The 25219-nt window shown below is 37.3% G+C and overlaps 1 protein-coding gene, 1 long non-coding RNA gene and 2 pseudogenes across 2 annotated transcripts; all 4 read right to left on the bottom strand.

Moving 5' to 3' along the window:
* Positions 1-22: 22 nt before the first annotated feature.
* Positions 23-634, bottom strand: LOC110726036. The gene is made up of 3 exons (XR_002512291.1): positions 581-634; positions 390-498; positions 23-70 (listed from the first exon to the last, which is right to left on the bottom strand). It is a non-coding gene; the product is annotated as an uncharacterized LOC110726036 (long non-coding RNA).
* On the bottom strand, positions 635-6749 carry LOC110726032 (annotated as a pseudogene).
* A 372-nt stretch (positions 6750-7121) lies between these two features.
* On the bottom strand, positions 7122-7811 carry LOC110726035 (histone H3.2). The gene has a single exon (XM_021905504.1). It carries the CDS (start codon positions 7733-7735, stop codon positions 7325-7327), a length of 411 nt encoding a protein of 136 aa, XP_021761196.1. The 5' UTR covers positions 7736-7811; the 3' UTR covers positions 7122-7324.
* Positions 7812-16203: 8392 nt separating this feature from the next.
* LOC110726033 lies at positions 16204-24343 on the bottom strand (annotated as a pseudogene).
* Between the last annotated feature and the right edge of the window lie 876 nt (positions 24344-25219).

The following is a 25219-nucleotide window of genomic DNA, read 5'->3' as shown; positions in this document are numbered from 1 at the left end:
CAATTGTTTCAAGGACCTTCATCCCGTGTAAGCTCTTCTTTCTTTGGCCAATCATAAGCAAAGATGCTTGCTAAAACCAAACAAATGCAGAAATATTAGAAAACTGAATAAAACAATTGTAGAAAAGTATATTGGGGATCTCTAATGCTTTAGATGGCCGAACCAAAGCACCATTTTTCACCCCCCTTGGGTACTCATGTAGTCATATGCCATACAGGCAGTTCAACAATAAAATTTCGTCAATGTTGAAAAACTTTCAGAGCTAAATGGATCCTTTAATTCAAGAAACAGGCACAACGCGACAAATCTCTCAAGTTCTTGGTTATAATTAATAAAGTAACCATGGACAGTTACAGAAAATTAAAAAAGCAAACCACAAGAGAGTAGACCTTGGTGCCAGCTACAATGAAATCATTTTGTGGATGTGTAGCACAAGCAGAAACATCTTCAGACAGAGGAACAAAACCGTTTTGCCTGGAACTATTCACCATTTCCTCACTAAGCAGTAAACAGAAATTGAATATCAAAACATAGCCATAGAAACATTCAGGATTCACCCAAATACAATCAGATTCTGTACCTGCAGTCCACATGGCAGGGAGAATTTGGATCAGGAAAGAAGTCTAGAAGGTGTAAGTCCTTTATCTGATGATGCTGACCCAACTGCATATATCTGATTAAAGAGGGTATTGGATCAAAACTAATAAAAATAACTACTTTTACAGAACACAGTGAGCATGACATAGATTCATGGAATGTCAAATGCAAAGTTTATCTCCAGATCTATTGAAAGAAAGTCTTACTGAATTTGTGGATAGCCAGGACGGCTTTATAAGGTACGATAAATTGGATATGTCTGAGCCAGTCCTGAATTTCAAAATGAATAAGAAAATGGCCATTAAAAGAAATTTTAATGTCTCTGCAACTTGGTTGGGGAGATGTACTCACAACCAGGCTGGTGGAGGGCAATGGATATGTGTCACTTCTAATGTATGGATATCAAGAATGCCTGACCTGCAAATTTTCAAATTATTATGAGAAAATGCTATAGTAAGGTCGAAGTAAGCTATTATTCAAGGTCAAGTTAAATGATTCTAGAACAGAGTCAACGATTATCTTCTTCATCACATAGTAATAATTAGGTAACTGTTGAAAAAACTATGAAGGACATGAGTGATGGATATAACAATCAAAATTTGAAAAGTTGTAAATTCATCCAGAGACAGGATGACTATCTAAAAATCTACCATCCATCATCAAGGTGGAATGCTAAACGATAAGAAGAAGTGGGATCCAAATTGATCGAGTGTATATCCTTGGGGACAATATGTGACTGCGCCTGCAAAGAAATATGAAACACAAGAAATGGATGAGAGCTCTAAGAAGTTTCAACAAATAGAATCCTCATTTGTTATATTTCAATCTTAGCAAAAGTAAAAAAGATGTGCATCCATGTTAACACATATTTCATGTTAACACAAATTTCAAAAATCTCCTTTATGCAAATTTGTAATAGTTGCACAAGATTGAGAAAAAGAAAGCAGCATGCAGATTACACTCCCAGCAATTTAAGATGTATCCTCTTTGAATACCTTTAATGACTTTATTTTCTCTAGCAACGATGAGACCTTCACTGATGCCATAGGTGGATGATATGCCTATATGTGACACAAAAAACAGCATGAATTAGACTACAATGATCAAAAGACTACTCTGTATTATCTTCCGTCTGTCTACAAGATCAGTCACGGCATAAACTAAAGCTGCCCCATCTGATAATCACCAATTTAATCCACAAAAATCCTCTTTCACAATGTGTCCCCTTTGCCAGTACTTCAATGACCTAAAGTATTATTCTAGGTAACATTTCAACATACAATTATCGTGGTTCCATGAAAATTAAGGATCAGAATAATTGTGAGTCTGCAATGAATTATTAATTTCCACATTGCCAAAAAAAAACTGGGGGGGATTGACATCGGAAGCTGTTTTTTGCTCAACCTCTTTATTGCTCTGGAAAGCTGCTGATGTTCTTCCACCACGAAGATCCCACATATATATCATGCCTGCTTACCAGCTCCATAAACAATCTGAAACCAGTAAAGTACAATTAGGGTTTTGAAGGGACCACATGGAAGAAATAATGAACTAACGAAGTATACATGAACAGAATAGGTTCGGACCCTAAAAGACATCAGAAGCCATACTTACAAGTTACAACCACCAATGTCACATGTATGACAATACAACTGGATCAATTTTTATTTTTTATTTTTTGAGTAAACACAACTAGATCAGTTACTAGTCTCTTAAGTTCTCAGATCCTTAAACTTGTTTTTACATAATATAAGTAAATCACTTATATCGCACACTTTCTGCACTTTGATACTTGTACAGTATTAAGGTTGATCATATTTTTTGAGTAAACACAACTAGATCAGTTACTAGTCTCTTAAGTTCTCAGATCCTTAAACTTGTTTTTACATAATATAAGTAAATCACTTATATCGCACACTTTCTGCACTTTGATACTTGTACAGTATTAAGGTTGATCATGTTATGAGTTTACGACTCGAGTGCCTCAAAAGGTGTAACTCATACTACTGATTATTTTACAACTGTATCAACACCATAAATCAATAACTATGAACCTACATCCAATTTCTAGTTCCATGGCACGGTCATCCCCCCTCCCCCCCCCCCCCTCTCTCCCTCCTCCAGTCCAATATGCAAAGTTTTCTGTTCAGATTTTTGGAGATTCTTCAAAGTGTACCGAACTAAGTACAATAGCTCCTGATGATCAATATAATATACTTCGTATTCAGTAACACACATAATTCTTCTGTAAATATATCATTCGTCATGCAGTTTTTTTCAAATCTAGCAATTTTCAACATCAGCATAATGCTACAGTAAACAATCCAAAAACTAAATATAAATTTGAGGATTTCATGTCTTATGTGGATCATTGGGAACATACAATAATACAAACGTAAGGGCCAGAAAATTCTAAACAGACCTGATTTTCGACATTCAATTGTATACTGTTCAGAGCATTGTGGGAATTGGTTGTCAGCTCAACAGATGGAAAACTACCTCTTCTTCTATCCCATATATTGATTGAACCAGAGGTATCCGAAGCAAAAACTCTGTCAATATCATAGAGCACAATAGAAGCAATTAGTCCAATACTTCAACCAGGAAGAGATAGTTTAGTAAAAAAGCACATGTCGACCAGCAAATTTGTTGGTGTGAACCACTGAACCCTGTACAAAATAAAGTTGCCTTATTCTGATCTGACGGTCACTAATTCTAGTTGCAGTAACAGCTCATGTGAGCCTCACTGCCTCAGACTACAAGAGAAAAACTAAACACCCTTCCTGAAGCTACTGGTGGCAAGAGATTCATAATTAGACAGTGGACTCCCTAAATTGACATCTTAGTTAATGGTGACTCCCAGCCTCACCCATGGGGGGAATCAAAAGGCCAACAAAGATAGGACACCAAACTAAACAAACAACCCGATACAATATCAATCAAGATAGGGTCTGGAGAGAGGCCTAGACAGGGGAAAAGAAACTTCGAACATAAAATTTCTCTAAACATGGACTTGTTAGAAATTAAGCCACACATCAACTCACCTGGAATCATCTGATGTAAAAGCTACATCTGACAGACCCGTCACGATATCAGAACCATGGATAGTGACAGAAGCCCTCTTTGTTAAAATCTGAATGAGTAGAGACACTAGTATCATAGGTAGAGCTTACACTAACACTGGACTTTGATTCAATAACAAGGGTTTTTACAAAAACAGAAAGAAAGAAAGAATGAAATAAAGAAAGGACATAACAAGACATCATTAAATTGATATATTGCACAAACTATAATACAAAAAACATCTTTGAAAGATTGGGATATTGGAAACCTCGGCAGAGAAAGGTAAAGGGAAGAGCACTTGAATCTTACTTCAACAGGGTCGGAAGAGACATAACCAATGTCATAAATTAATACTTCACGGCTTTTCAGTGATGTGCAAGCAACCTGAAGCCCATTGCAATAGAAAATGTCAGATCCAAGAAAAAAAATAAGCAGATAATAGTATATGTTAACTAACATTAAGTTAATTGGCAAAATGTCATGCAATGCTTTCCAAATAGAATGTTGCATGTGTTCTGAGTTTTTGTCCTTAAGAGCATAGGTAGAAATCAGTTAAACCACAGCAAATGTCAAATCCAAGAAGAAATTAAGCAGATAACAGAGTATGCCAACCAACATTATGTGAATTAGCAAAACAGTCATGCAATGCTTTCCACTTAAAATGTAAGCATGTGGTATGAGGTTTTGTGCTTAAAAGCATCACTAAAAATCATAGGATATAAAGCAGTGAAACACACAACTTTCGCTTTTAGTGCAATGAGTAAGGCCCAGCATAGAACAACTTTGGTTCATGTTAGTGCATCCATCCAACACAAATTTGATAAATGCCAGAACAATGCATCTATCATGTATATATTCAACCTCGTCTTGGTTAGCAGGATTCCATCGAACAGAATCAAGATGCCTTCTTGTAGATATGTGCAAAAGATGCTTTGTTTCATCCTCCTTCCACCCTGCAGATAGATAATCAAGTTTCTGTATAAGGTAGTAAAAATACACAACACATGAAGCACAGAGCAGGGGAGAGAGGAGAGACAATGTTCAGATGAACGAGTTCAATTGGAAGATGACTACATGAGAGCTGAACCTGACCTCTTACAGCATAAAATCATAAATTATAACCTCATCACAGAAACAACTTGAGTATAAGTCAACTGACCAAAGTTTATCAGAACCTTACATGGTGATGTCACATTACTTTGGCAGTAAAGAGATTCAAAGTCGTGCACCATCAAGCAACCAGATTTTGTCACCGAAGCTAAGTATATTCCCTATTGTAGAGCAAATAAGAAAATAGAAAACCACAGAAATTATTTTATTTAAAAAGAAAAAAAGAATGCTAGTAACTGGAAATTATAACTAAAACCATGCAAAGTAAAAGATACTTTTAAAAACTAAGTTTTAAGTATATGGCTCAGTTCTGGATACAAGGGCCTATCAGGGCTATCACACAATAAGCATAGGCCAGTCCATCATATGCATCTAACATCCAAACTTCAATAAGATAGCATGAAAGGTCCTTACAAGGGCCTATCACACAATAGCATAAGCTAGTCTATCCAAATTCCAATTAAACAGCCTGAAATATTCATGTTATTTACTTTCTAAAATATATCACTCTAAGCTATGACATAATCAACAACACCTTTGTGCTTTGGTTGATGAAACAGGTGCAATGGGTCCCATTAGCAATGTTTCGCGTGAGTTCTGTACCGATGAAAGAACAAGATATTTCAAGTAACACGTGGAACTAAAGTAGAGGATAATAACAATAATATTTCCAGTTATACATCCATCTAGCCAGAATTTGAGAAACAACTTGAGATATGAATATATGATATTGGTCCATATAATACCTGATTATCAAACTCTAATGCAGATACACCGTGCCTGCAAGAAAGTAAGGTACTCATTTGAACAAGGAAGAAACATATTCATTTGAACAAATAAATAAAAATGACAAGGCAACAGTAGTAATTAATGAACAAGACACAGCAGAGGGGATGAGATATAAAGATGATGAGTGGCAAATATATAGAAAACATTACCACAATGAGTAATTGCATTGCATATTTAGGCAGATAACAGCAAAATTACAGCAGCAACAGCCCAATATTAACAAAACAGAACTGTAGCTGTGATTCTGTGAACATACAAGGTTCCATATTTATTCACTTATTCAGACAAAAATATGATGATATGAGAGATGCGAGAGAGAAACAAACCATCAAACCAGATAGACTAAATTGGAAAGAAAAGTCATACTCCATAGCTGTATAAGTTTTCTCATCCTTGAATCAAATCAGACTATGCAACACAGAGCACGTCACAGCGAAAATACAGCAACCAGTCAAGTAGAATTTCAATACCATATACTCTATACAACACCTACACTATATAACCAAGGGGTACACAAACCTTCTAGAGGACCCCTGATGATCCAAGCCAGCAAACGACATTACTCGATTCATCTGCATGAGATTAACCACAGTTCAAATCAAATATGAAGTTCCTTGTTGCCTTGGAAAAATATGATTAGACAAAGTCAAGAAAACATACATGAGTTTGACAAGGACGTCCATCAATATGATACAGATGAGTAAACACGCCAATCTTTAAACAACAAAAGAACACAGATTAAAAAAAGCAATCTCTACTAAACCCAGTGAACAACCAACCAAAACAGCAAACAGTTCATGATCTTTATACTATATTTTCCAACCTGAGAATAAGATTGAACCAATAATCCACACATTTCGCGCTTGTATTTAGATTCAATACAGCCATTCAATTCAATTGCAGTCCTCTTCCAACGAGGCCTTCAGATACAACAAAATCAAACCAATTCCAGTAAATTAATCAATTATCACCAACAAAATCAAACAAATTCCAGTGACTTTAGCATTTATCATCAGAAATATCAAGCTAATTCCAGTAAATATACAAGTTATCAACAAAAACAATCAAACTACTTCCAATGAATTTATCAATTTACACCAACAAAATCAACAAATTAAACAAAAAGTTGTGATAAATTACCTTCTAATTGGCTTAGGGTTTGTAGAAGAAGATTCAATTGGCAACAACATATCGATCCATTTGAAGCTTTTCTCTCTCCAAATTCTGCTTCAACCTACTTATTAGGGTTTTACAACAAAAATGGTTTCTACTAAAGCGTCAGATCGTAATTGCGTAAATCGCTTACACTTTATTGAGTTTCCCGCCAAATTTTCACTTGCCGCTCTCACATTTAGCAACCTGTTTTCATTTCTGAAAATTAAAATAAATAAATAAATAAAATAACAGGTTAATAAGGGAATATTACTGTGCGACGCACTGTATACCGCATACTGTGCACCAACAACACATCAAACGTTTGATATTCTAAATTTAAAAGATCAACTCAAACTCCATTATTTTTGCAATTAGAAAATTAAAACAATTGAGAAATTAGGCGTAAATTCGGAAAAAATTGCTAATAAAACACAGATTTCATTGATTGATAGATCTGAAGAACAGCCTTTACATTACATAACCAAAAGTACCAAAACACAATCCCTACTTTAAGCAATTAACCGTCCTTAATCACATCTAAACCACCATTACTTCCACTAATACATAAAAAAAGACATAGGATTAATTGATTAATTAAAATTAAAAAACCCTAAGCACGCTCGCCACGAATCCTACGAGCGAGCTGAATATCCTTAGGCATAATCGTAACTCTCTTAGCATGAATCGCGCACAAATTAGTATCCTCAAACAATCCAACAAGGTAAGCTTCAGCAGCTTCCTGAAGAGCAGCAACAGCAGAGCTTTGGAAACGAAGATCAGTTTTGAAATCTTGAGCGATTTCTCTGACTAATCGTTGAAATGGAAGCTTCCGGATGAGAAGCTCGGTACTCTTCTGGTACTTTCGGATCTCACGAAGCGCAACTGTTCCCGGACGGAATCTGTGAGGCTTCTTCACGCCGCCGGTTGCCGGAGCAGATTTGCGAGCTGCTTTTGTTGCGAGTTGCTTCCTTGGAGCTTTTCCTCCGGTTGATTTTCTCGCTGTTTGCTTTGTTCTCGCCATTGTTGATTGAATTCAAGCTTTTTTTTCCTGGGTTTTGTGATTGAGAATTTGAGAATGAGATTGTTTGTGTTTGATTTGCAGTGAAATGAGATGAGGTGGGTGGGGTTTATATAGGGAGGGGAGGAAGCGGGAGTTTTTGAAATTTTTAGGGGAGAGATTTTGGGAGGATGAATGAGAGGCGTTGGATTAAAGATGGGTTTAATCGACGGTTGTGAGGGTGTTTTGTGGAGGGATATGGATTGCGATCCGTGTTTTTAAAAAGGGACCAATGAGAATTTAGTACTTTTATTTTTTTTGAAGTTGTTGATGGAAGCCAGCTGGCTGTGAGATGTTATCACTCGTTGGATGGACTTGGGAAAATCTTTTTGACCTTTTCATAGTGTCCTTTTTTTGAATAGTAAAATACATAATGAAATTAGCAAATAACATGAGATAAGCTAAAATATAATCCGAACTATCAATTGGGTGTTGGTGTGGTGGTGATTGGGACTACACTTGTTAGGGAGGACCTGTGTTCGATCCCCCGCAACAACAATTGGGAGGGGATTGGAACCTAACCACCCATAACTGATCCCCGAATCCGGATTAGCCCAAAAGGGTGAACCGGGTAGAACACCAAAAAAAATATAATCCGAACTAGGGGTGGCAATTCGGGTCAGTGGGTCGGGTTTGGGTCAGATTTCGGGTTATGCTTAGAAACAATCAAAAATTGTGCAAAACTTAAAATTATTACGAAATATGAAATTTTGGTCAAATCGGGTCGAATTCGGGTTATTCGGGTTCGGATCGGGTCGGGTTCGGGTTTCTCTCAGTAACTTCGGGTCGGGTTCGTTCGGGTTATCGGGTCGGGTCAGGGATTGCCAGCCCTAATCCGAACTATGGCATTAGTTGCATATTTGGTCCCTCATCTTTCAAATGAGACAAATTGGTCCCTCTACCACCCTTGTCTCACCATTTCTGGTGGAGGAACTTATGAGTCAGCAAAGTTTGGGGATGTGTACTGTCAACTAAGCAAAAGTTAAGGGACTTATCCTAGTTAGCATTTGTTTAGGGATTACAAATCATTATTTTTTTGTCAGCTACTAATTAATATTTATTATTTATTATGTACAAACTTTGATTAAAATGAAAGAAAACATACCCAAATTTTTTGCTTTTTTAATTAAATGACTATTTTTTTAAAAAAATATGACTTAGAGAATTAAAGAAGAAAATTAAATATGACTTAAAAAATTAAATACTTTGACTTTCTTTCAAAAAAAAATTAAATAACTCGAATTAAAGAAAAATAAATAAAAAAAAGGGTCGGCCATCTCTTCTTCTCTTTCGGTTTGGCTGCTCTAATGGGGAAACAATCCCCTACTTTGCACCTCATTAATGATCATCATCAATCACCATCTTTTAATCCCAGCCTTTGATTTATTTTGTGATTTAATCTTGGCCTCCTGATTTAATTAATTGTGTACAAGCTCATGTACAATATAATTCAGCCGAACCGGAGGTTTGGGTTGTGTGGTTGATTAATGACAGTGGTGAGGCTACAGACGGGTGGAAATGGAGTTGTGTGTTTGTGTTGGTGATGTGGGGTGAGAAAAGGTGGAAAATCCTATAGTTTTTTTTTTTAAAAAATGGAAATTCTATAGTTTGATTAATGCAAATCATAACCAAAATATTAATGTTGATGGGAAAAAAAAAAATTAATGTTAGTTAAAAGATTCCCTTTTAAATTTTTTTTTATTTTTTTTTTTTTGCCACATAGGCACTTTGGTCCTTAAACTTTGGCGACTCATCTTTTTTTCCACCGGAAAAGTAAGTTATGGGTGGTTGAGGGACCAATTTGCTTCGTTTGAAAGATGAGGGACCAAAATGCTACAAATACTAAAGTTGAGGGATCCTATTTTAGCTTAACTCCAAATAACATCAAATTAAATTTTTAAAAATATTGTATAAAGCAACCATAATTCTACTTAGATATACTTTGTTAGAAGTATTTGATTTGAGTATGAAAATATATCGACAGAGTAAAAGATATTTGTCGCTAAGGTGGAAGATTTTAATTACGGGGTAATTTCTTGACAAATGTTCAAAATAGAGTTGACCCAATACGATAATATAACACAAATACTCTAAACAATACAAAATTAGCGGAATACTTATTTTGTGTACGTGTTTAAACTTTCAATCACTCAAGCATTATTTGACACTTATTCATGTAAAGAGCAAATTAGCTAAGCTAAAATCTAGACCAAGGTGGAAAAGGATATATGACCATCAAGATCGACTTCGAGAAGGCCTATGACCGTCTCAAATGGTCATTTATTCGAGATAATTTACTCGATATGAATTTTCCCCTGTTATTAATTGAAGTGATAATGCAATGTGTGACTTCTACTTCAATGAAAGTGTTATGGAATGGAGAAAAATCGGAGGTTTTTTATCCATCGAGAGGCATTCGCCAAGGAGATCCGCTTTGTCCATACTTGTTTGTCCTATGTATGGAACGCTTGAATCAAGTAATTGAGGAGCTCGTACTACTTGATAGGTGGAATCCAATATATGCAAGTCGTGGAGGGCCAACTTTAACAAATCTTTTCTTCGCAGATGATTTAATCTTATTTGCTGAGGCTTCTCCGGAACAAGCCATGGTAATCAAGGACTGCTTAGAAAGATTTTGTAGAGCTTCTGGACAAAAAGTAACTTTGCCTAAATCGAGAGTATATTTGTTAAGATATATTTAGGAAATATTTGGTCTAGATATTATTTAGATATTATTATTTCCATATCTCTAGAATAGAGTTGCCATATTATCTTTGTTTTCCTTAGTTGTTAAACACAAGTTGGTGTAGGCTTAGGAAACTAGTTTTGTATTATTATAAATATTGGGCTCATGAAGCTAATAAGATCAAGCCAAAGTTTACAGTTTTACATGGTATCAGAGCCAGGTTTTCATACACTTCATAAACCATGGCTGGCGGCGATGATCAACCACCACCACCACCTCCAAAAATTGAACCAAATTCTCCATATTACCTTGGTTCTCAAGATCGATCGGGGATTTCATCACTCCCACCCACTTAACAACAAATAATTATGACTCTTGGGCTGCCGACATTCAAACGGCGTTAGAAGCTCGAAGGAAATTTGAGTTCTTGGATGGCACGATCACTACTCCATCCCCTCCTTGCACGAAGTCCGATTGGACGGCGATAAATGCAATGCTTGTTTCTTGGATTTCTAATACCATTGATCCTGATTTAAGAACAACCCTGACAAAATTTAGAGAAGCAAAATCCTTTTGGGATCATCTTAAGCAACGCTTTGCTCAAACAAACGGACCTCGCATTCAACAATTGCGTTCCTCGATTGCAAAGTGTGAGCAAACTAAGTTAATGTCGGTCTCTATGTATTATGGAAAATTACATACTTTGTGGAAGGAATTAGATAGACATGAGCCTTTGATTTCTTGTTCCTGTTGTGCTTCATGTACAGCCAGAAAATTGCATGAAGAGCGACGAGCACATGCCCGGTTACACGATTTCTTAATGGGTTTATTCCCAGATTATTACTTTGCCTTGCGTACACAAATTTTATCTAAGGATCCGCTTCCGAGTCTTGACAGAGCCTATCAATTGGTAACTCAAGAAGAGCGTGTTCGATCAACAAAGCAGGAAGTCGAATCCACACCACCTGACCCCGTTGGGTTTGCTGTGCGTGCAGGCAATGATGTGGCAAGCGGCGACTCGTGGTAGAGGTAGGAACAATGATAAACCTGTATGTTCTAAGTGCCGCAGGACTGGCCATGAAACCTCGAGCTGTTGGGCAGACATTGTGTGTGGATATTGTAAGAAGAAAGGCCATCCCGAAACCCATTGCTATGAGCTTGTGGGAAGGCCAGATAATAGAAAGCAGGGGCAAGGTCGTGGACAGCCACGTGCTAATGCAGCCACCAGTGGCAGTCAGTCTTTACTTACCCCCGAACAGTGGAAGGCTATTGCGGGTGTTATGGGTAATGCTCAAATTCCGGAAAATAGATTGACCGGTAAGTTTGATGTTTCATCTTGGATAATTGATACCGGCGCGACTCATCATGTCACCGGAAATAACTCTTGGCTAGTTGATACGAAAAATATTGAATGCCCTGTTGGGCTGCCGAATGGTGCAAAAATACTCCATTCACATTCTATCCCAGTTCATGCAACAACCTCTCATCGAACATTGGGAAGCTGCTTTGAGGGTCGTGCGTTATCTAAAAGGAACTCCCGGACAAGGAATATTGTTGCATTCAGATAGTGAGCTCACCCTAGAGGGTTGGTGCGACTCGGATTGGGCGGCGTGTCCTCTCACACGACGCTCGTTGACCGGATGGTTAGTGTTTCTCGAAAAATCTCCGATTTCATGGAAAACTAAAAAACAGCCTACAATTTCTTTTTCTTCTGCAGAGGCGGAATACAGGTCTATGTCTGGGGCCACTTGTGAATTAAAGTGGCTCAAAGGCTTATTGTTGAGTATGGGTATTCAACATCCAAAAGCAATCAAGTTGTTTTGTGATAGTCAGTCTGCGTTACATATCGCAAGGACCCCTGTTTTTCAGGAGCGTACGAAACACATAGAGGTCGATTGTCATTTTGTTCGTGATGCGATCAATGAAGGCTTAATTTCACCATCCCATGTGTCTACTAAGGATCAATTGGCGGATATATTCACAAAAGCACTCGGGAAGACTCAGTTTGACTATCTTCTTTCCAAGTTGGGCATTTTCGACCCTCATGCTAAGCAAGGTCCGGTCGAGTAACTGCAAGATATATGAGTCGTCCCACAAGACGACGATATGCGTCGGGATTGTGCAACAATTCGCCACTAGCATGAGCAAGTCTATGATTTTGTTCCATGGGAAACCCACTTGGCTTTGCTCCCAATAGACCTATTTCAGAAATAATATCCAAAGTATACTTTCTTTGGCACAGAAACAACCCGGAAGTACTACGAGCCACCTCAATGCCCAAAAAATATGTAAGAGGTCCAAGATCTTTCATTTTAAAACAAACACTAAGATATGCCTTGAAAACCTTTAGTGCAGCGGAATCGTTCCCAGAAATAATAAGATCATCCACATAAACTAAGACATTTATTTGGGTTTTGCCATTAGTATATGTGAATAAAGAATAATCAGTGTAGGTTTGGAGAAAACCATACCGTTTTAAAGCCAACGACAATTTTGCATACCAACACCTAGGGGCTTGTTTCAAGCCATATAAAGACTTGCGCAATCTACACACCAAAGAAGGATCCGGGCTTTCGAACCCGGGGGAAGCTTCATGTAAACCTCTTCTTTCATGTCACCATGTAGAAAAGCATTCTGAACATCTATTTGATGTATCTCCCAATTTTTGCAAGCCGCTATTGCAAGAAAGGCACGAACTGTAGTCATTTTGGAAACCGGAGCAAAAGTTTCTTCATAGTCAATACCGGCTTGTTGATGATTACCGAACACCACTAATCTTGATTTGAGTCGCTCAATATCTCCATTGGATAAGTACTTGGTCTTATAGACCCATTGACTGCGAGAGCACGTTTCCCGGGAGGAAGATGTTCCAAAGTCCATGTACCATTATTTTCTAGAGCACGAATTTCTTCCTTCATAGATTGTCGCCACTCATCATGTTTCATGGCTTCCTTGAAAGATTTTGGGTCTTTACCTTGATAACAGCTGCAAGAAATTTCTGATAATTGCTAGAAAAAATTGTCACAATTTATGTAATGTGCTAAAGGATAAGGTGTTAAGATATATTTAGGAAATATTTGGTCTAGATATTATTTAGATATTATTATTTCCATATCTCTAGAATAGAGTTGCCATATTATCTTTGTTTTCCTTAGCTGTTAAACACGAGTTGGTGTAGGCTTAGGAAACTAGTTTTGTATTATTATAAATATTGGGCTCATTAAGCTAATAAGATCAAGCCAAAGTTTACAGTTTTTACAATATTTCTCTCAAAATGTGGCAGAATATGATCAAAATAGCATCTCTTCGGTTCTGGAAATGGATAGCACAGAAGATTTGGGCTTTTACTTGGGCATGCCTACGATTTCAAGTCGGGTCACGAGGGAGACTTTTGCTCATCTATGTGAAAAAATTGATCGTCATCTCTCCGGATGGAAAACAAAATATCTCTCGTTCGTAGGAAGAATTACTCTAGCAAAGTCTACAATCTCTACTATGGCCAATTACTCAATGCAAACAGCGAAAATTCCACGATCAATTTGTGATGATATTGACAAAGGGACAAGAAGGTTCATATGGGGAGGGACTGAGGAAAAACGAGTTGTCCATCTCCTTTCTTGGGATACTTTGCAATTGCCAAGAAATAAGGGAGGAATAAGTATGGGATCGACAAGACAATCCAACTCAGCTTTTTTGACTAAGCTTGGGTGGAGAGTTCTCACTGAGCCTAATTCGTTATGGGCAAGGGTCTTGAGGTTCAAGTATTGTCATGGCAGATGTGACATAGACATGTTCACTCCAAGCTCGAATATGTTGAACGTCGGGAGAGGGATTACTGAGAATGCAGAGTGGCTGAAAAAGGGTTCGAAAGTGGCTGTTGGCAATGGTCGAGCTACACTATTTTGGGATCATTGTTGGGCTTCAGATTTCCCCCTAAGGGATGAGGCTACTGCAATCATTCCTCCTGATCTGGATGGTGCAACAGTCGAAGAGATGTGGGATCATGGCTTAGGGTGGAAATGGGATAGCTTCGCTCACTTGCTACCAAATGAGTGTCTGCAATTAATTGCAGCACACAAGCTGACTGAAAACCCGGAAGCAGGGGACTTAAGATTTTGGAAGGGTTCAACTAAGGGCAAATTTTCTATTAAGTATGTTTTACAAATCATGAAGGTACAGGATAATACAGTAAAGCATCCAAAATGGGACTTGGCTTGGAAAGCCCCCGTGCAACATAGAGTCCGTAGCTTTCTATGGCTATGTCTTCATGATAGGCTCCTTTGCAATGTGAACAGGTTCAAAAGACAACTCTCTGATGACCCTATATGTCATAATTGTTCTGATAATGCTGAAGAAACAATTTTACATATGATTAGAGACTGCCCCAAAGCTCGTGCCATCTGGTCAAGCGTTGGTAATGCTGCCCTTACCCATGGTTTTTTTTTCTGGAAATTTTGAGGAGTGGTTCATGAACAATATGGACTGCAATGAAGAGGCTCATTCTAAGAAGTGGCAAACTTGCTTTGCAATCTTCTTGTGGTGGATTTGGAGGTGGAGGAATACCTCAATTTTTGGGAGAGGTGAAGAAATTCCATCTGATACAGGGAAATTTATTAAGTCTCGTGTTGAAGAAAATTGGAATGCCATGAGTGTAGACCCTATTCAAGGCAATATTCTAGGCCAGGCAGAAACAAGAAGCAGGAGATTTTTTGTGCGATGGATAGCTCCACCACCTGACTGGTATTCCCTTAATACTGATGGTGCAGCAAAAGGAAGCCCAGGACAGGCTGGGGGAGGAGGCCTAATTCGAGACTCTACAGGTAGTTTTATCCAAGGATTCACTGCTTGTTTTGGAGTTTGTCAATCCTACAGAGCCGAGCTGCTAGCACTAGAACTTGGTCTTCAAATGGCAGTGGAAAATGGTATTGAGAAGCTAGTGATTCGAACGGACAATCAAGCTTGCATTCAAGCGCTTAAGGAAGCACAACATCAAGGAGGAGAGTGTTATCACATCTTGAACAATTGTCGTAATCTTTTTATTTATTTTAGTAATTTTGTTATTAATCATTGTTTTAGGGAGGGTAATAAAGCCGATCGTCTGGCTAATTTAGGTGTCGTCCTTGAAGAGAAGGTGACTTATTTCAATGATCCTCCCATTGAAATAAGAAATCTTCTCAGGGAGGACATAGTTGGGGTAACCTCACCCCGGTTTGTTATTAATTTCTTTTTTGTACTCGGGTTTTTCCCTCCTTTGCATAAAAAAAAAAAAAAAAAAAATCTAGACCAAGGTTACCTAATTTTTACAAAGCAACACCATATTTAAGATCTGACATAATTGACTTGTGCTTGATTACCAGACATAAAATTTGAATGATACCTTAATTGCATGATATAATTGTCCGGATTTACCCCCCCCCCTCTCTCAGGCCACAATCAATGTGTAATAGTGCTAAACTTATTAAAAGAAGTCTAACTATCTCTATATGGAAATGTCCTTTAATTATTAACTACGTAAATAACACTAAATATGAATCAACTTAATTGACTTGACTTGACATCAAAATCAACCCAAGTAATTTTTCAACCAAATACGACCCGAATATATAACATACATTTTTACTTAGTTGTGTCATTTACATTGTTAAATTTTTGTATGTGGTAATTTTGATATCCTCATGAATCGTTTGTATAATGCAAAAAAAATCGAGCATCTTAAGTTAAGTTTACAAGTAAAAACACAAGGATGTTTCTTGTAACATAACGCAAATAAACGACTAAACAATGTTAAGTGTCAACAATCCCCATATACAAAAGGCCATGCTCAATGTTAACAATTTAATCGAATTAAATTCACCAAAATGCCTCACTCTATCAGTCACACACACAAATTTACCAAACTGAATCACTAACACTCACACATCACTTTGCCACATTCACACAAGACTGAACTTGAAATCCATCCAACACTCACCTGTATATATACAAAGCAGCAACATAATTTGCTGCTTCCACACTTTTTTGGTAATAATATATGATCTAACTAAGAACTAATTAAGAATATGTCAAATTATCAATGCCATTCATATTGCACACGCTTCATTCCATACATAACTTTCAAGACATATATTACACCCAGTTGGCAGGCACACGCTTAGTATTGCCCGTTGTCTTCCTATCACATGATATTGATCAGACTTATAGTCTTTGCATATCCTGTTTGTCTCTGTGATTCCTTGTTGCTTAGTTACCAATGGTTAGGCGGATTCCCGTTCTCCCTAGTGTCTTAGTTTATTGATTTATTCCATCTTATTAGTATTATTTTAGAACACCATTTTCCATTGATTTCGAACTAGCTTAGGTTTAAGATTGATTTGCAATTACTCTCGTTCCTCGTGGACCGAACCTTTATTTGCCATTGTACTTGGTTATAGGGTGTTCGTATAAGTATTGTTTGATTGAGAGTTAGATTGTAGCGACCGATTTAACCCTTGTCACAAGGACCCTGTTTTTCAGGAGCGTACGAAACACATAGAGGTCGATTGTCATTTTGTTCGTGATGCGATCAATGAAGGCTTAATTTCACCATCCCATGTGTCTACTAAGGATCAATTGGCGGATATATTCACAAAAGCACTCGGGAAGACTCAGTTTGACTATCTTCTTTCCAAGTTGGGCATTTTTGACCCTCATGCTAAGCAAGGTCCGGTCGAGTAACTGCAAGATATATGAGTCGTCCACAAGACGACGATATGCTTCGGGATTGTGCAACGATTCGCCACTAGCATGAGCAAGTCTATGATTTTGTTCCATGGGAAACCCACTTGGCTTTGCTCCCAATAGACCTATTTCAGAAATAATATCCAAAGTATACTTTCTTTGGCACAGAAACAACCCGGAAGTACTACGAGCCACCTCAATGCCCAAAAAATATTTAAGAGGTCCAAGATCTTTCATTTTAAAACAAACACTAAGATATGCCTTGAAAACCTTTAGTGCAGCGGAATCGTTCCCAGAAATAATAAGATCATCCACCTAAACTAAGACATTTATTTGGGTTTTGCCATTAGTATATGTGAATAAAGAATAATCAGAGTAGGTTTGGAGAAAACCATACCGTTTTAAAGCCAACGACAATTTTGCATACCAACACCTAGGGGCTTGTTTCAAGCCATATAAAGACTTGCGCAATCTACACACCAAAGAAGGATCCGGGCTTTCGAACCCAGGGGGAAGCTTCATGTAAACCTCTTCTTTCAGGTCACCATGTAGAAAAGCATTCTGAACATCTATTTGATGTATCTCCCAATTTTTGCAAGCCGCTATTGCAAGAAAGGCACGAACTGTAGTCATTTTGGAAACCGGAGCAAAAGTTTCTTCATAGTCAATACCGGCTTGTTGATGATTACCGAACACCACTAATCTTGATTTGAGTCGCTCAATATCTCCATTGGATAAGTACTTGGTCTTATAGACCCATTGACTGCCGAGAGCACGTTTCCCGGGAGGAAGATGTTCCAAAGTCCATGTACCATTATTTTCTAGAGCACGAATTTCTTCCTTCATAGATTGTCGCCACTCATCATGTTTCATGGCTTCCTTGAAAGATTTTGGGTCTTTACCCTTGATAACAGCTGCAAGAAATTTCTGATAATTGCTAGAAAAATTGTCACAATTTATGTAATGTGCTAAAGGATAAGGTGTTAAGATATATTTAGGAAATATTTGGTCTAGATATTATTTAGATATTATTATTTCCATATCTCTAGAATAGAGTTGCCATATTATCTTTGTTTTCCTTAGCTGTTAAACACGAGTTGGTGTAGGCTTAGGAAACTAGTTTTGTATTATTATAAATATTGGGCTCATTAAGCTAATAAGATCAAGCCAAAGTTTACAGTTTTACAATATTTCTCTCAAAATGTGGCAGAATCTGATCAAAATAGCATCTCTTCGGTTCTGGAAATGGATAGCACAGAAGATTTGGGCTTTTACTTGGGCATGCCTACGATTTCAAGTCGGGTCACGAGGGAGACTTTTGCTCATCTATGTGAAAAAATTGATCGTCATCTCTCCGGATGGAAAACAAAATATCTCTCGTTGGTAGGAAGAATTACTCTAGCAAAGTCTACAATCTCTACTATGGCCAATTACTCAATGCAAACAGCGAAAATTCCACGATCAATTTGTGATGATATTGACAAAGGGACAAGAAGGTTCATATGGGGAGGGACTGAGGAAAAACGAGTTGTCCATCTCCTTTCTTGGGATACTTTGCAATTGCCAAGAAATAAGGGAGGAATAAGTATGGGATCGACAAGACAATCCAACTCAGCTTTTTTGACTAAGCTTGGGTGGAGAGTTCTCACTGAGCCTAATTCGTTATGGGCAAGGGTCTTGAGGTTCAAGTATTGTCATGGCAGATGTGACATAGACATGTTCACTCCAAGCTCGAATATGTTGAACGTCGGGAGAGGGATTACTGAGAATGCAGAGTGGCTGAAAAAGGGTTCGAAAGTGGCTGTTGGCAATGGTCGAGCTACACTATTTTGGGATCATTGTTGGGCTTCAGATTTTCCCCTAAGGGATGAGGCTACTGCAATCATTCCTCCTGATCTGGATGGTGCAACAGTCGAAGAGATGTGGGATCATGGCTTAGGGTGGAAATGGGATAGCTTCGCTCACTTGCTACCAAATGAGTGTCTGCAATTAATTGCAGCACACAAGCTGACTGAAAACCCGGAAGCAGGGGACTTAAGATTTTGGAAGGGTTCAACTAAGGGCAAATTTTCTATTAAGTATGTTTTACAAATCATGAAGGTACAGGATAATACAGTAAAGCATCCAAAATGGGACTTGGCTTGGAAAGCCCCCGTGCAACATAGAGTCCGTAGCTTTCTATGGCTATGTCTTCATGATAGGCTCCTTTGCAATGTGAACAGGTTCAAAAGACAACTCTCTGATGACCCTATATGTCATAATTGTTCTGATAATGCTGAAGAAACAATTTTACATATGATTAGAGACTGCCCCAAAGCTCGTGCCATCTGGTCAAGCGTTGGTAATGCTGCCCTTACCCATGGTTTTTTTTTTCTGGAAATTTTGAGGAGTGGTTCATGAACAATATGGACTGCAATGAAGAGGCTCATTCTAAGAAGTGGCAAACTTGCTTTGCAATCTTCTTGTGGTGGATTTGGAGGTGGAGGAATACCTCAATTTTTGGGAGAGGTGAAGAAATTCCATCTGATACAGGGAAATTTATTAAGTCTCGTGTTGAAGAAAATTGGAATGCCATGAGTGTAGACCCTATTCAAGGCAATATTCTAGGCCAGGCAGAAACAAGAAGCAGGAGATTTTTGTGCGATGGATAGCTCCACCACCTGACTGGTATTCCCTTAATACTGATGGTGCAGCAAAAGGAAGCCCAGGACAGGCTGGGGGAGGAGGCCTAATTCGAGACTCTACAGGTAGTTTTATCCAAGGATTCACTGCTTGTTTTGGAGTTTGTCAATCCTACAGAGCCGAGTTGCTAGCACTAGAACTTGGTCTTCAAATGGCAGTGGAAAATGGTATTGAGAAGCTAGTGATTCAAATGGACAATCAAGCTTGCATTCAAGCGCTTAAGGAAGCACAACATCAAGGAGGAGAGTGTTATCACATCTTGAACAATTGTCGTAATCTTTTTATTTATTTTAGTAATTTTGTTATTAATCATTGTTTTAGGGAGGGTAATAAAGCCGATCGTCTGGCTAATTTAGGTGTCGTCCTTGAAGAGAAGGTGACTTATTTCAATGATCCTCCCATTGAAATAAGAAATCTTCTCAGGGAGGACATAGTTGGGGTAACCTCACCCCGGTTTGTTAGTTAATTTCTTTTTTGTACTCGGGTTTTTCCCTCCTTTGCATCAAAAAAAAAAAAAATCTAGACCAAGGTTACCTAATTTTTACAAAGCAACACCATATTTAAGATCTGACATAATTGACTTGTGCTTGATTACCAGACATAAAATTTGAATGATACCTTAATTGCATGATATAATTGTTCGGATTTACCCCCCCCCCCCCTCTCTTAGGCCACAATCAATGTGTAATAGTGCTAAACTTATTAAAAGAAGTCTAACTATCTCTATATGGAAATGTCCTTTAATTGTTAACTACGTAAATAACACTAAATATGAATCAACTTAATTGACTTGACTTGACATCAAAATCAACCCAAGTAATTTTTCAACCAAATACAACCCGAATATATAACATACATTTTTACTTAGTTGTGTCATTTACATTGTTAAATTTTTGTATGTGGTAATTTTGATATCCTCATGAATCGTTTGTATAATGCAAAAAAAATCGAGCATCTTAAGTTAAGTTTACAAGTAAAAACACAAGGATGTTTCTTGTAACATAACGCAAATAAACGACTAAACAATGTTAAGTGTCAACAATCCCCATATACAAAAGGCCATGCTCAATGTTAACAATTTAATCGAATTAAATTCACCAAAATGCCTCACTCTATCAGTCACACACACAAATTTACCAAACTGAATCACTAACACTCACACATCACTTTGCCACATTCACACAAGACTGAACTTGAAATCCATCCAACACTCACCTGTATATATACAAAGCAGCAACATAATTTGCTGCTTCCACACTTTTTTGGTAATAATATATGATCTAACTAAGAACTAATTAAGAATATGTCAAATTATCAATGCCATTCATATTGCACACGCTTCATTCCATACATAACTTTCAAGACATATATTACACCCAGTTGGCAGGCAGCGCGAAATCATGAAATCTGAAAGATTCTTCCCCTGCTGTATCTCTAGCCAATCCTATCTCAGTTCCACCACCATTAAGTCCAGCACCAGGGGAACCCGAGGATGGTGAAGGAGGTTGGTTATGATCACCATCAGAATATCGAGGACTCTGAAGGCTGTTAGGCCAAACTGGCATAGCTAATGGAGCAGGACCACTTTGTGATCGTGCAGAATTAGAAGCAAACTGTGAGTCCTGCATCAAAACATGGAAAAGCAAGGGTGCTCGAGCATGGCGGTGTAAGGATAGCTTCTGGCTAAGGGAAACGGTATCAAAGCATTGGATAGCACTTGATGGAGAAACAATCCAAGGAAGGACTTTTTGGTTGTTTACTCGCGATATCACTAGAAGCTTAGAGTCTCTTGATGCTTCTTTATACAACTCACTCAGGCCTGATCTTGCAGAAGGGACATTTCCATCACCTTCTAGAATTGATGATATGTATATAAATCCCTACAAACATTGTCCCAAATATGTTAGCATTTAGCAACACACTACCAAAACTTTAGACAGAAACGAGTCAATAGCATGTTTATGTGTTCTAACCTCTTCAGTGCGACTTACAGCAAAACCGAGCTTTACATCACCCTCTTCTATGTCAATCTCGATTGGATACTCTTGGATGGGAGAGTACCAGAGACGAATTGCTCTGACTACTCCAATGTCGACTCCGTGGTAGTCCTCAAATCCATACAGGCTTGCATTGGCAAGATTTGGCAAATCTGACAATGATGAAGTGCTCACTGTGGAAGAAGCTGTTTCACCAGAAATCTGTTGCAAACGAGAAACAGATGGATTAGTCATTACCTTACTGATTAGTCGCATTCATTAGTATCGAAAACCAACAAGTAGTATAGGAATAAGTACCAAGATCTTAAAACAATAAATTTGGATCACTCAAAACACCAGAAAAACATTTCAAATCTTCAATTTGAACAGCATTGCATCATGCCATATTTTACCAACTAATTGTACGTAGTACTCAAGTATGAGAACCGCGAATGCCTTAAAATGACTAAAAACTCACAGAATCAAACAGAATAAAAACAATTCCAATATGTCAGCTTGTTTTACTCAGACAATGTAAAAATAACATTAGACTAGCTAAACCACATAACATAACCGAGCAGTTGGCTATAATATAACATACTGAACTGCATATTCGAGTAAAAATGTACCTTCGTAAGTAATGATTCAGTCTGAATGTTTGTTAAGGTTATTGGGATCCCTGATGCCTGAGCCGCGTTAAACCATGCATTAGCTCTAGCAAGAGTATCCTCCACATCATTATAACGCCCACGTCCTGTTTCTGAAGCCTTTGGCAAGAACAGGATGGAGAAAAAACTGCTTGAATTTGGGACTCGTAGCGTTGTCTGCATCTTCCGTTCCCATGGATAGGCTACATAACCATCCTCGATTTGAGTGCTGTTTAACGTGTGATGTAACCTGGAGTCCCTAGAAGCTGCGATTAGAGATCAAGATAACAAAATACCGAGGAGGAAGAAACGTGTATCAGATCATACGTACAGATGAATTGAATCTTGTTCGCATACTCAAATTAGGCCAAACATCTAAATTTGGTGTACTCGATAAAGGTCCTTTTCAATTTCATAGGAAGTACAATCGTACATAACTAACTACCTACTATATCAACATTAACGTTACCAATAATTATCAAGTGGACTTGATAAGAAGACACTCAAATTGAATGCAACATTTGACTTGTCAAAGTCGGTCTAATTTTGAACTTTTTGACCTCTATTGTGATAGAACACAGTAAGAGGAACATCTTCAAAAAATGTGATCTTGATGAAAATTTTCGGGGATATTTAACTAAGATTACATATAGTAAGACTTGCAAGTCATGCAAAGTCAAACGTTGCAATTAATTTGGAAAGGAGAAATGCAAACTCTTATGTTCCAAATACATACTCTGTACATCCTAAAAACTCACATAATTAATTTCATATAAATATATAATTCCTGTTTTATATTGTTCTGCTAATTGCCTAATTGTTATCAGTTATGAATATTGTCACTCTTACTCATCAAATTCATATATAATCAAACAAGTTGAGAATAATTAATAATTAAAATATGATCAATAATTCACAATTAAGCCTAAAATCTATGACTGACAAAAACTTTGAACATGAATTCAATTATTTAATCATAGCACCCAGCTAGACTTAAAAAACCAATTAACTACAAATCAAAATCAACCTTTCCTAAACATGTTTTCCAAGATCGTCCTTTGCAATAACTTTTCGAAAACGAGACAATCTTAAAGAGACGGAGAGAGTAAAAATTATCTAGATAAAAAGAAGTCAACGCAACAAAAACAAAAATCCCTATATACATTACCTTGTAATTGTAAGCACTCAGTCTCAGAACGATCAATAAAAGCAACAGCATAATTAGGATCATCAATAGCTCTCAAAAACATACTGTTGCTTCTTCTTCCTTCCTTCAGGAACAATACAACCAACCAACACAGCAGAGTCAAACTCACCGCGTCGAACTCGAACTCGAACCGCAGTTTCCTTGCTCTTAAAGCCCTTATGCAAATGTTTCTGAACACCAGAGTTACCATCCTTAAAGGGTGATCGTAGGATCAATTCACCAACTTGGATCTCTTCAACGATATCGCCGGTTTGGAGTAGTCCTCCACTCCATTCGTCGGCTCTTGAGTACCTCTTATGCATTCGATTGCTAGTACTTTCGAGTTCGAGCCCGACCAACTACGTGATGTCGAAGTTGATGATGATATTGATGAGCTTGTTCGATCAAACAACATTTTTTTTTTTTGGGTTTGAGTTTTGAGGAGAGGATCAAAGGAGAGATAAGAGTGAATGAGTAAAAGAATGGAGGGGTTTTGTAAGAAGGAGTTGCGCGGGATTGACTTTTCAAAGTCTTTGGTTATTGTCATCAAGAAAGGAGTTGAAGTTTAGGTGACATCAATTAATAACATCATATTTTTCACCTTTTGTATTTTTTTTTTAAGAAAATTTGTTGTAGATTCAAGGTTTTAATGCAACATTAATTACAAAATTAAGTCACATGAAGTATTCCTCCGTCCCGATTGATAGTTACTTTTACTATTTTTGGTAACTCAAAATGTTAGTCATATTTGCTTTTTTCAAATACCATTAATATTATTTTTTTTTACCAAAAATTCTTTAACATTTGCAAAAATATTTGTGCAAATTTAACTTTTCAATGTTAATTTTACTTTCCCATGTACTTTATTTACCTTCTCTATCTACTTTTTTGCATAACTAATGTAAATTTGCTTTTTCAATGTACTTTATTTAATTCTTCCTAATTCCCGTGATTTTTCTTCAAAAGTGACTATCAATCGGGGACGGAGAGAGTACAAAGTAAATTTAAATGGATAGATAGGTTATTAGGTTGTATGATCACTTGTATGAGCCAATTATATGCATGGTGTTTACCTTAATCATCCTTAATACGGAATAATAAAAAAGTTGTAGTAGTAGATTTTTAGATTGTTGACTAGATTTCATTTTATAATAGGAGTATTCATTGTAAATTACTCATACAAATTCATTTTTTTTTCCCTATGTATATGAACTATTTTTAGTGTTTTAGGATCTCTCTATGCCTTTTGAAATTGCCATTAACCTAATATTTCACCTTTCTTATCGGTGAATGCCGTGAATCCTTTAAGTTCACATCATATCCGCAATTTCAAATCAATAAGTTTATTGTAATCTTATTTAGAATATACGCATGTAACGCATCTATGCTAAATTAGCTTTGAAGGTGACATCAAAATTAGCAAATATTTTCTAGAAACTACAAAGTCTACAAGTCTATATTTTTGGAAAATGACTATTCTAACTCATATGGTAGGAATAAGATAATTCAACTACTAATTTAAAATACACAAGATGTGTATATCTAATTAAGCTT

Source organism: Chenopodium quinoa, unplaced genomic scaffold (genome assembly GCF_001683475.1).
Source record: "Chenopodium quinoa cultivar QQ74 unplaced genomic scaffold, ASM168347v1, whole genome shotgun sequence".
Classification (NCBI taxonomy): Eukaryota; Viridiplantae; Streptophyta; class Magnoliopsida; order Caryophyllales; family Amaranthaceae; genus Chenopodium; species Chenopodium quinoa.
The sequence above is the reverse complement of the archived record's forward strand: the minus strand, read 5'-3'. Positions and strand labels throughout refer to the sequence as shown.